We start from the raw sequence: 12,398 nt of genomic DNA on the forward strand, positions 1-12,398 counted from the left end.
GCCATTTCCTTAGATGTGCTTCTTTGTTATTTGTGAAGGAGAAATGCCCAAGTATATTGTTTTAAAGTTACACTCAAGATTGCACCCCATTATTGCATTTCTCTATTCAGATCCTGACAATAAATATGAATAATGTTACAGTCCCAAAAGATGTGAAAATGGTCAGCCAGTGGTTTGCATATACTTTACTGGGGGTTATGAAGAACCTTATTGCATTTTCCCAAAGCAAGTTTCCTCTCTTTTTTTTAAAACATAATGTTACGCTGGATAAAATCTTGTCAAGCATCCTCCCATTTTCAAGGATATTAATTTTTATCATGTTATATAAGCCGGCTGTTCTAGGCAGCAAGAGATCTGGATAAAACAGCAGCATCTTTCACAATGGCATAAAAATAAACCTTGAAATTATCCGAGAGTGATTCATTAAAAAGACCTTGCTCATCATGAATCAGACTACAGACCTCAGTTAAAGAGGAGCGATCATGCTTTCTTCACATCTTCATCTTTCTTCAGTGTGTAATGTTGCTGTTAGATCATGGAAAAATCTCTGCAAAGTCACACAGTTCTTCTCTATATCAGTGTCAGTGTTTCTGAACTCCTGAAACGCCTCCATTGTAGTCTTGAGTTTCTTCCGGGAACACGTCACAATATTCCTCATTATAATAATTAATGCGCAGAATAAAGGGGCGGGGCCTGGTTGAGTTAGTTAGTAATGTGTTAAACTTGCGGTTATGGGAAGGGGCGGAACATTTCCCAAACACACTCGAAGCGCTCGACCAATCACAACACACTGCTCCAGCCGACCAATCAGAGCACAGTGTGCTTTTCAGAAGGAGGGGCTTCATAGAGACAGGAAGTAAACAGAGCGTTACTGACAGACTGGGAAGAGAGGAGCCGCAACAATGGAGAATATGAGGAAAATAATCAACATTCAAGCAGGAAAACCTGTTCTAGTAGAGCCTGAAACAACACTTTGTAAAAGGGCGTAATATGACCTCTTTAAGGTTATCTATATCCTTTATATATTGATGAACGTTTTTGGTTCGACTGAGTCAGATTGGAGTAAATGTGTGTCTTACAGCTGCAGGACAGGGAGTCGCTGGTGAGTTTGCTGGTGGGAGCAAGATACGGGATCAGCCAAATACTAAACCACCAGCTCAACATGATCTCCACCATCATTGACTTCCACTACATCACCCGGATAGAAGTGCTCTCAGAGTCTGACAGAGTCAGCATGGTGAAGATTTACCTGCAGGACATCCAGGTGTGTACACGTCTGCCAATAGATTCAAATTAACAGAGTTAAAGGGATAGTTCACCCAAAAATGAATATTATTGTTGAGGGTGAGTAAATCATGGGCTAATTTTCATTTTTGAGTGAACTATTCCTTTAAAATGCTGAAACTGGGCCTTCAGAACATACAAGTGTGGATAAAAACCCAGGGACAGAAATATGTTTTTATCTCTCCCTTTCTATATATATATATATATATATATAAACTATCAGACCATCTCTTTCTCCTGCAACTTCCAGCCTATAGCCCTGCTAATGGAGTCCGTAGCAGCGAAAGACCTGTCCTGTCTCCTGGCCGGATACTGCAAACTGCTGGTGGACCCAAACATCAATGTTTTTCGCTGGGGACCCAGACCTAAAATGCGACGCATTCCGGCGGAAGAAGGTAGGAGATTTGGGAAGGATGTGTCATTAAATGATATGACATTACCTCTTTTTTTCTCTCCTGCACCGCACTGTAGTCACTAATTTCATCCCTTAAAACTCATCTTTGATCACCAAAATGTCATATTTAAAAGCCATAAAATATCTTGAATGTAACTCGACACCCTCGCCTCATTTAGTATGCGTGGTTCTATGAATATGCAAATGAGCCCCGCCTCCACTCACTCACTCAGCTCAGAGATCCACTGGTTGACGATCACACGTTGATCTGATTGGTTACAAGGTAGTTTGTGACGTCAGAAACACCAGCGATTTCAAAGCGTGTTTTTGAGACTGTCTTTGGTTCACTGCAGTTTTAAGGAGGAAATACTCAGCAATGGTGTCGACTTATGAACTTACACATGGTTTGTCTCAAAGCATATTAAAAACACCACACAGACATATAAACAACATTAAAAGCTGGATTTTCACCACAGGGGGACTTTAAATTGCTCCAAGATGTTGCAGTGTTCCCTTTGAAATGCATTATCCTAACCTGGGTTTTTGTTTAAAACAACTGTATTTTGCTGGGGTTTATTGGTGATTTTGACAGATATAGATATATAGATATTTATAGTTATTCTATAGAAATTCTAAATTGATCAAGATAAAAAACAGTATTGGTATCGGATTGGCATTGATATCGGCAGATACCCAAGATTGCGATATCCGTATCGAACATAAAAAAGTGGTATCGATTCATCCCTAATATAAACAATATTAAATCAACACTGAACGGTATGGCTTGGTTGTCCACAATTTGCTACCCAGCACAACAGCGTAAAAATAGAAACCAAGCAAGAGGCAAAATGCTCGCTGTATGTTTGCTTGCAAATATTTACTCAGATTTACTCAAAAAAGTCCTATAGTACAGTGATGATTGTGTTACTTTGAAATATACCATGGTACTGAAATTCATGTACCTTGATGTTTACATGGTATTCCAAAATGCTTCTATTAGGGATGCACCAATATGAAAATTTTGACCGATACCGATAATAACCGATAATTACAGCGCTGATAACCTATATACTGGCCGATAAATCTAAATCCAAATTTTATATAATTTTTGAGAGCCCTCAAAAACAAGTCTCACCATGTCCCAAGCACACAATTATAATGTTCTCATTATAATTTTATGTGGCCTATATGACTAGCACATGTTGTACTTAACCGTATTTTCCTTTTCAAAGTGATTCCAATCATATTTCAAGCAATTAAAAAAAAATCATGTTGAACAGTGCGCATCTGAAGTGTCTCAGCTGAAGGAAATAATCCATTATTTATCCGCTTTAATATATTGGCCAAATTTTCTAATCTGGCCGATAACGATAACATTAAAAATGAATATGTATCGTCCGATACCGATATGGTGGCCGATATATCGTGCATCCCTAGCTTCTATGTATACCGTAGTACTACCATGGTTATATGTTAGTACTACCATGAATCTAACACAGTGTAGCCAATAAGCTACAGTGTGTTACAATGTCAAGATTCACAAATTTTACGAAATGTCTTTTTGCAAGATTCTTCCAATCAGTTGTATTTTTTATATGCATTTAATTGGTTATAAAACAGATTCACTTGTACATTATATCATACTTTGTTTAATGTGTTGGTTTAGGGTATGTTTCTCGATGTGGGAGCGATTCAGAAGACAGTTCAGAGGATGACTATCTCATGGAGGGACTGCTGGACACTGAAGACACTATATCCACGAATACAAATGATGGAACGGAGGAAGGAGAGGAAGCCGAAGGGAAAAGCGAAGCGGAAGCAGAAAGAGTCAGAGTGATTGTAACACATCCCTTTTTAGAGCATGAAGGAGACGAGGCGAGCAAGAGAGAGTCTGTTGGAGATGAGGATTACGGCGAGAGAATTGAAGCCCTTTTGGAGACTGGATGGTACACGGACCCTCGGGTCAACAGCAGCTTTTCCAGCTTGTCCAGTAACTCGCTGAATGCACTAGAGGAGAGTATCAAGGCAGCCATTGGTGGGCTTGGCCATATGGATGCCTCTCTGGAAGAAAAGCCCAGTTCCGGTCTTGGTTCTGGGGCCTCAAGTCTGGATGTCCATCACCCTTACCTCCTAGAGGTGTCAGAGCGTTTGCATGAAAGGGACAGTTCAATCAAACCCGGACGGCCTTGTGACCTTACCTACGATAATCACTCAGGTCTGTGCTTCTCTGAACTCTCCCAAATGTCAGACAGCTTGCCAAGTCCGCCTGCGGCCAGCGACGATGCATTGAGCGAGGAGGACGACGACGGTCACATTTCCACCATGTCAGCAGAATTTGAGGCAGTGTTAGCCTCCTGTACCGCTAACAGCATAAATGCTAAGTTAGCAGGAGTAAACTTTCAGGCTCTCTTCACTAGGATTCACAACAATCCAGCATGTAGACAAGAGGGAAACAGCTTCCCAAAGAACCAGGCAAATGAAGCTAAACCACAGGGAGCATCTTCAAAAATAATAGCACAATCTGTGCTGAAGAGAACTGTGCCCTCAGATGTCCCTGAAAAATCAAAGGACTCGAGAGACAGTTATTCATCTGAGGATGAATTTTATGATGCCCAAGATCGATTTACCCCTCCCATCACAGAGCAAGGCCTCACAGGTCAGTGAACCATCTTCTTTCTTTTTTTACCAGAAAACATGTGCATTCTGTAGAGGAATGTTCCAGGTTCAATACAAGTTAAGTTCCTTCAACAACATTTATTGCATAAAGTCGGTTACCAGAGAAAGTAGTTTCGACAAGCTAAACAAGCTTAAATTACTGTCATGGTAAAGCACTTGAGAAATGTAAAGCTAAGTATATTTGCAAAGGCACTTCTCATTTAAAATATCTATTATTTCATCTGTAAATTTGTCTAAATAATTATTTTTGTTTATTTATTTTAGACATACAAGTCACATTTATTGTGTACAACTTGTATATTGCATCTCAGTAGCAGGGGTTACTGCCTTTAAATAGTTTGTCCATAATAAATATTGGATATAAATTAACACAGACGAGGGTTAGTAAGACATTATTCCGAAAATGTATAATGTTTCAATCTTGTGGCTATACTTTTAGAACATTATGTTCATCTTGTAAGTGCCTTACTTTGATTTTTGCTGAGTAATGAGTCAAAATAGGTTTTTGAAGGTAATCAATATTGTCACAAATACTTAACATGTATTGAACCTGGAATATTCATTTGAAATGTAAAATATCTAGGTTTTTATTGATTTTTTTTCATCAAACGTACAAGTCTCTCATACCTCTTATTCTTTTGCAGAGAAAAGCTCAGATTCTGAGATCATGCATCCTTCTCCTAGTGTTTATGACATTAAGGTTATTGTGGACAAGACAAAAGCTCCTGAATCCAGAGATAGCAAGGAGGAGGACAGTGCCGCAGCAGAGGACCTCAAAGAAAAATCTTCGCTTGCCAACCATTTCACCCCTCTGATCCCTGAGTCTACAAACCCTGAATTGGAGGTCCATCAGCCCTCAATGATTTTGCCCCCTGAACCTACACCTGTAGAGCCTAAACCTTTCTCTGCTAACCACTCAACGGGTCAGAAAGCCCAGCACTGCAATGGGGACATCCCTGGCCGAAATGCTCACCTTCTAGAGATGGAGCCAGAAACTATGGAGTTTAAACCAGTCACGGGGCCTGGACCACCAATGTCTTCCTCACTAATTACTGCTGTACGCCAATCTACCCTTCCCCAGCAGAACTTGGTAGACCTGGAGACTCTTCAAAATGGACCCAGACCTCAAAATGGAGTATCTGACCATATCCCGGCCTGTCTAGAAAAGAAGACTACTCCGAATCTTGTGGATCTTGAAGGACTTGATAGTCAAGACGTTAAGTCAAGTCAGAAAGAGCCAACAAATGCCGAAGGAGCAGAATTCAGCATTTCTGAATTTGGGAAAATAACAGCAGACAAAAAGGGTCCTCTACAACAACGATCATCAGACTCCCTTGAAACTATAAAAACGGAAAATAAAGTCCCCCAAATGAACACAAAGCCCCCAATTCCTCCCAAACCATCATTCATTGGTTTACAGCCACCCTCAAAGGCAGTTGATGCCCAGTTACAAAAACCTGAGGAAAAGGCAAAAGTTCCCCCCAATGGTCTTTCTCTACACCCCTGGTCTCAGAGAAATGGTACCAGTGCCTCCCCACCCTCTACACTGAGTAAGGGTGTTTCTCTTAGTCATGAGAACCTAAGAACTGAACTAAAGGCTAAAAGCTCTACAGTCAAACCGACTAGTGCTTCAACCACTCCTACCCCATCTCCATCTCCCTTACCTTCTCCCTCAGTTCAGTCTGTAAATATTGTTCCTGAAGATCCAGCTCAAACCGGGACTAGTTTCCCCAGTAGAACAGGCTCGTCCGGGCGTTTGTCTGCCACGGCCTTGCGTGGAAAAATTCAAGATATGCCCTGGTACCTCACCCGTTCCCAAGAGATCTTGGGGACAGTAGCACTCAGCAACACTATTTCATCAACAGGTAATAAAGCAACCAATGGGACAGGTGTGAATCACGAATTAAAGGTGTCCCCCAAGGCCACTTCAGTGCCATCTTTGATTGACTGGAAAGAGAAAGATGCTGAAGTAGTCATTGTGAAGCTCAAAGACGGACCAGAGGAAGTGTCCACAACTCCCGTGAAGGACACCAATGGGAAACCTCCGATGTCGTCAAGCCATCCTGACCTAAGGCAGAAATTGTCCAATGAAGCCCCAGAGTTACACCGGCATTTTGGGACCTGCAAGTCCGAACAACCTCAGTCACACAAAGGCAACCCTTCAGAGATTCGACTTGACAATGCTTCCCCTCTGTCCTCCACAAGCCGCGACGCATGTGGCTGCCATACAGTCTACGCCAACTGTTTCAGCGGAGATACAGAGGACAACTGCGGCTTTGACGATGATCTGACCGTCTACGAATTCTCCCGTCGAAACCAGATCAGTAAACCGCCTCAACCCACCCCAGGTGCCTCCCCTGCAACCCTCTCTGGTCCCTCTCCAAATGTCCTATCCCTACTCAGAGATTCCCCTCGTCCCTTATCCACATCCTCAGAACTCAGTCCACTCCTGATCCCGCCCAGACCTCGGGAATCTCTGACTCTAGACCACTACGGACCAATAGATAATCCCCTCAGCTTTCTGCAAGGCCGCCATTATGTTACCGGTCAGAAAGGTGCAGGGCTTAAAGACGGCTATGCCTGTTTGCAGCGAGACATTACTGAACTTCTTTTAGTGTTGAAGAAAGGACCTTCTGCTGTACACCCTCCAACCCACAAGGGGGAATGCAAAAACGACAACGTGAATAGGCATTCGCTTTCAGAGACCGAGAGATGCCTGGTCCAGACGGAGGCACGAAGGTTGGCATCGGGATGCCAGAGAGCCACACGGGTAGGATGGGCACCTGACGATGCTCTTCTGTCACTCGGAAACAGCTTTGGAGCTCTAGTGCAACTTGCCTCAACCTGCATGCGAGTTCCCTGTTCGGACTGCGGAGGATGTCATGGGGATATTGATGCAGACGAGGCGCTTGGGAAGCTTGAGGAGATCGTGGACCTGTATAAGGAGTTTGTAGGTGCTGTAGAAACAGCAAGAGAGGGCGAGGGTGTCAGACTCTTGGCCAAGCAGTGTACGGTTCTCATCTCAACAGTCTTCTCACTCACACAACTGTTTCGGACACGGACACCAGACATAGACAATGGAAATGTACCTCTGAACTTTTAAACTGTACCCTCCGGGACCCTCTTAAGGGATCGTAGAGTGCGAGCATAGAATTGTACTTAAAGTAGCGATGCCTTTCTGGCATCTAAAAACTGATTGTGTGCTGGCACACAAGAATAATAGTAAGTGCCGTGAACACACACACACAGTTAGCGAACTAACAAGTGAGAACTGTTACATGTTAACCTGTTTGTCTTGCCAAGTCTCCCTATAAACGTACTGGAATTATGCATTCGGACATAGCTATTTTCTAACAGTTCTTTAATTCCTGATGTATGTACAGTCTGTAGTATGTATTTATTTTTTACATACAGTATATGTGCACCGTGGTTTCTAACTTGCCATACCTGCATTTTGTTTGTTTTGGGTGTATGTGAATCCCTACCTCTTGCTCTAACTGAGATAAACAGTGTTATGAAGCTTCACTCGTTTTCACGTTTAGTTTAGTTTAGTTGTGCTGCTCTTTACAGATTGAAGGAACAAAGTGAACAGACACCCCAGACAGCAACATAGTGTGTGGAATCCATGTGTATCAGATGTGGGCCGGATCTGGGCTGTGTGGAATCCATGTGTACCAGATGTGGGCCGGATCTGGGCTGTGTGGAATCCATGTGTACCAGATGTGGGCCGGATCTGGGCTGTGTGGAATCCATGTGTACCAGATGTGGGCCGGATCTGGGCTGTGTGGAATCCATGTGTACCAGATGTGGGCCGGATCTGGGCTGTGTGGAATCCATGTGTATCAGATGTGGGCCGGATCTGGGCTGTGTGGAATCCATGTGTACCAGATGTGGGCTGGATCTGGGCTGTGTGGAATCCATGTGTACCAGATGTGGGCCGGATCTGGGCTGTGTGGAATCCATGTGTATCAGATGTGGGCCGGATCTGGGCCGTGTGGAATCCATGTGTATCAGATGTGGGCCGGATCTGGGCCGTGTGGAATCCATGTGTATCAGATGAGGGCTGGATCTGGGCTGTGTGGAATCAATAGCCGCGTTTCCACTGTCGGGCAGTGCGAGCCAGGGCTTTAAACGGGGCGTGCCGGGCTAATAGCCTCGGTCTAATAGCACCGGGCCTGCGTTTCCACTGTCGGGCCAGAAGCTCCACAGCGCTTCACTAAAACACGCCCGTAACACGCCTCTCTGGAACAACATCACACTAACCCATCATTTCACCAACAAATGGAAGTTTTATCAGAAAACTAATCAGAAAGAAATCACTGGAAACAGCGTTGAAAACAAACATGATAAAAGCGACCGTTTGCTGGCATTTTTGTTGTTTACTTGAATATTTAAAACCCAAGCATCGATGTTTTACCACAGGTTTACAATAAAAAGTGATACATTGATCATAATGAATTAATTTATGTCAAAATTGCACATTAGTCACACAGAAATAAATTACCGTTAGGTCGATTTCACAAAAGAAAGAGGACACTAAACAGTTGCGTCTGTTTATTTGGTAGTTACAGGACATATTTACATCACATTTAGAAAGAATGATCATTTCTACAAATATATGCCACCAAAAATACGACCTGAGGAGCTTTAGCACTCTCTCGACTCCCATACAGATATTTTCAGTCAGAGAAACAGAGGAAGCTCCCGAAAAAAAAGTTGCTTTATTTTATGATAGTCCGGTATAAAGAGACTCGTAGGCTACTGACTGATAAAATAAAAACATGACTGTGATAGCCTTTATGATTGGTCTGATTTCTTCAAGCGTTCACTATGTTTTTTTACTATGCGTATCTACAAGCGTTTACTATGTTTACTATGGTAATGGTTAGCGCGCATAATCTTTTGCATCACAAACAGAAGGCATTCAAACATGAACGTGAGTTAAATTATTTTAAAAGTCTTTAATGCTGACAGAATCATCCGGCGCTGCCGTCTCCCGACTCAGGTAAACTCCGCCTCTGTTCGTAACCACTCCTCTAGCCCGAGCTGGCCCGCTTTGGCCCAAGGTATTCGACGGGCCAGAAATCCTGGCCGTTGGCCCCGATCAAGCCCCGGAAGTGACAATGGAAACGCGACTGGCCCTGGCACGCACCAGCACGGCCCGGCCCTGGCCCGACAGTGGAAACGCGGTTCATGTGTACCAGATGTGGGCCAGATCTGGGCCATGTGGAATCCATGTGTAACAGATCTGGGCCGTTTAGTATCCATGTGTACCAGATGTGAGCCGGATCTGGGCCGTGAGGAATTTATGTGTACTAGATGTGGGCCGGATCTGGGCCGACACTATGTTGCTGTCTGGGACTCCACTAATCCCTAACAGTAGATGCTGGGACAAAACACTAAAAAACCCAAATACTTATGCAGTAGCGTCTCACCAGACTATCCAAAGGACTTTCATTTCATTCGGTCTACAATAGGTTTTTCTGACTGTAGAATGAGAGTTGATGGTAATAGAAGTGTGGCCGTTTGGGATTTTTGTAACTATGTCGGCGTGTCAGGTTTGGCTTTTGATGTTCGTTTTTATATTGGCTTATCAGGTGACTGTTAACCACAGAGATCGGTGTGGTCCAAAGACGTAATAGCACAATTGGGGCGTGTTTACACAACAACGTTGTCACCATGTTACTGTAGCACCCGTAAGCAATCCCACCGATAGCCAAACCACACAATTTCTCACTCTTCCCCCATTTTTGACTATGCAAGCTTCACGATTTGTATCCGAAATTTTCCACATATTATACTTTCTTACATTTTATACATATCAAAATCATTTTCAATTTGTTGTAAATCACTAACGTTTTCACTTTAGAGGACTTCCCTGGCAAACCTAGGCCTTATATTTAATCTTGCAGGATCGTTGTGAAAGTTTTATATATTTATTTTGCCTTCTGTTTAATTTAAACAAAAAGGTTTAGGAAATGTTTTTCCTTACACTTTTAGCAAGTGGTGAACGGCACCATATTTAGTATACAGTCAATATTTTTTCTCATCAGTGTAAATCATCTTTGAAGAAGGCCAGAAACATACGCCATACAAATATGTGAATGCAAGTGCTTCTAATGACACCAGCTCAATTTCACAGCGTAATGCATAACACAGTGAAAGTTGCTTTGCCTTTTTAGCATCATTGCAGGAGGTGCCCTAGCGAACATTAGCGTAAACGGCCTACTATCATGGTTGAGCAACCGTTTGAAGAGAATCTTGCTGAGCAAGTTATTACAGCCAGCAACCAGAATAACAACAAATTTGACATCTGAAGGAAACTCTTATCACCCCCTGGGTTTGTTTATGCAACAGAACACGTTTAGTATGTTAGTTGGAAGCGCATACTTGCAGTGCATCGCTCAATCATTCATGTGTGCATTTCTGTACTTGCATAGAGTATGTTTCAGGTCTAAGAATGCTAATTTTGGATTTGGCTGTAATAATTCACAAAAATATGATTGGGGAATTCATCAAAGATCTATACTCTAAATTTTGAGTACTTGAGCATATTTAGTTGCCCTGATCTGATCTCAGACCAGTATTATGTGGTATAACATATATATCTGTATGTTTCCAGATGCAACTTCCGTCCAGAATACATAATTAAATCACCCAGATCACATGACCAACTTGAGGTCAATGGATGAATTATGACATCATCCTTGTTTAGTTATAACTAAGTTACTTGCCATCTGGAGGACATTCTCTAATGTCAAGAATATCACCCATATTAGACACTCCACCCCCATTACACACACACACACACACACACTGCCAGATTGTGGTTATCAAGTCAGATGACGCAAAAAGCTAGTTTGCATCGAGAGAAAAGTCACGAGAAGGAAAGAGACAAATATGTAATCTGTTATTATTCATTCTTTTCACAGAAATTACTTTCATATCGAACATCAGAGAGCAAAGATGTTTCCGTATAAAATCTTCCTGTAATATGAAGGTCCTGTGAACTGCCATTGCATTTGTAGCAAAATATGAAGCAAAAAAAAAAAAAAAAAAACCTGCTTGTAAGGACCGTATGTATTGAGACATGTTGTATGCAGACGATTGCCTTTCAAAAGTGCACAAAACTAAAATCTGAAATGTGGCTATATGTGAATATGAAAGCAAACATCTGGATGAAATGAGAAGGGACAATCGAGAATATGTTTTGCATTCCCTCTACTGTGTTCATGATAATAAAGGTTTGATTTTGAATGACACTTGCAGTGGAACTAATGCATTATTATTTTTTCTTGTTTTGCTTTTTAATTTTCTTTAGGCAACATCATTTCTGTTATCTTTCTTTTGATTTTGGGGTGAAATATTACCCGTTATTGACCCGTTTTGTGAGGTTTGCATGCAAATAAATCGCTGCGTGATGTTTATTCGGTTTTAATCCCAAACGCTGTCACATCTGTTATTTTACAATATTTAGTCTTTTATAAGTCTTTATGTCTAGTTTTAACCACTTACCGAAACAGTAAATTGTCAGACTGTATTTGCTTTTTGAGTTCGCAGGAGGAGATTACAGATTAGGCCTTGGATTAAACTCAGTCGAAGACTTTCACAGTTCAAACTGAGGGAATGATGGGATTGAGCTGTTTACTGGCACACACACACACACTCGCTGTAATCTGTGGGACTCACTAAATGTAGTAACACTGAAAAATGCTTTTGTAGCTTTTCTATTATAAATGCGTCATATATAGGAAACTGTGCTTTCAGGTCATTTTAAACTCAGTTAAATTATGTTTTTATCTCAAAAATATTAGACATAAACTATATGTACGGTTTAGTCATTCTCGATGAAAATGCAGATTGTCATGAGAAGGCCGAAATATGGCCGAGTATGAAATGGCTTTTTCAACCACACTGTGCCATTATTTCTGTCTTACAGTAATCCAGGTTATCACAGAAGTATAAAAAGAGATAAAAGTTTATCGTTTATATAGATATAAACACTAATGTCTACAGTAGCGATTGAAATAGAGCAAATCCCCTT

The 12,398-nt window shown here is 41.8% G+C and overlaps 1 protein-coding gene across 1 annotated transcript in view; it reads left to right on the forward strand.

Moving 5' to 3' along the window:
* frmpd1b (FERM and PDZ domain containing 1b) overlaps window positions 1-11,395 on the forward strand; it is a 53,935-nt gene extending 42,540 nt beyond the window's left edge. Inside the window, exons 14-18 of the mRNA XM_084431068.1 lie at window positions 1,082-1,264; window positions 1,535-1,679; window positions 3,345-4,334; window positions 4,999-8,432; window positions 9,534-11,395. Of these exons, the coding sequence (XP_084287194.1) occupies window positions 1,082-1,264; window positions 1,535-1,679; window positions 3,345-4,334; window positions 4,999-7,457 (3,777 nt within the window). The 3' untranslated portion in view covers window positions 7,458-8,432; window positions 9,534-11,395. The remainder of the gene's footprint in view (window positions 1-1,081; window positions 1,265-1,534; window positions 1,680-3,344; window positions 4,335-4,998; window positions 8,433-9,533) is intronic.
* The last annotated feature ends 1,003 nt before the right edge of the window (window positions 11,396-12,398 follow it).

This window comes from Rutilus rutilus, assembly GCF_951802725.1.
Source record: "Rutilus rutilus genome assembly, chromosome: 14".
Taxonomy (NCBI): domain Eukaryota; kingdom Metazoa; phylum Chordata; class Actinopteri; order Cypriniformes; family Leuciscidae; genus Rutilus; species Rutilus rutilus.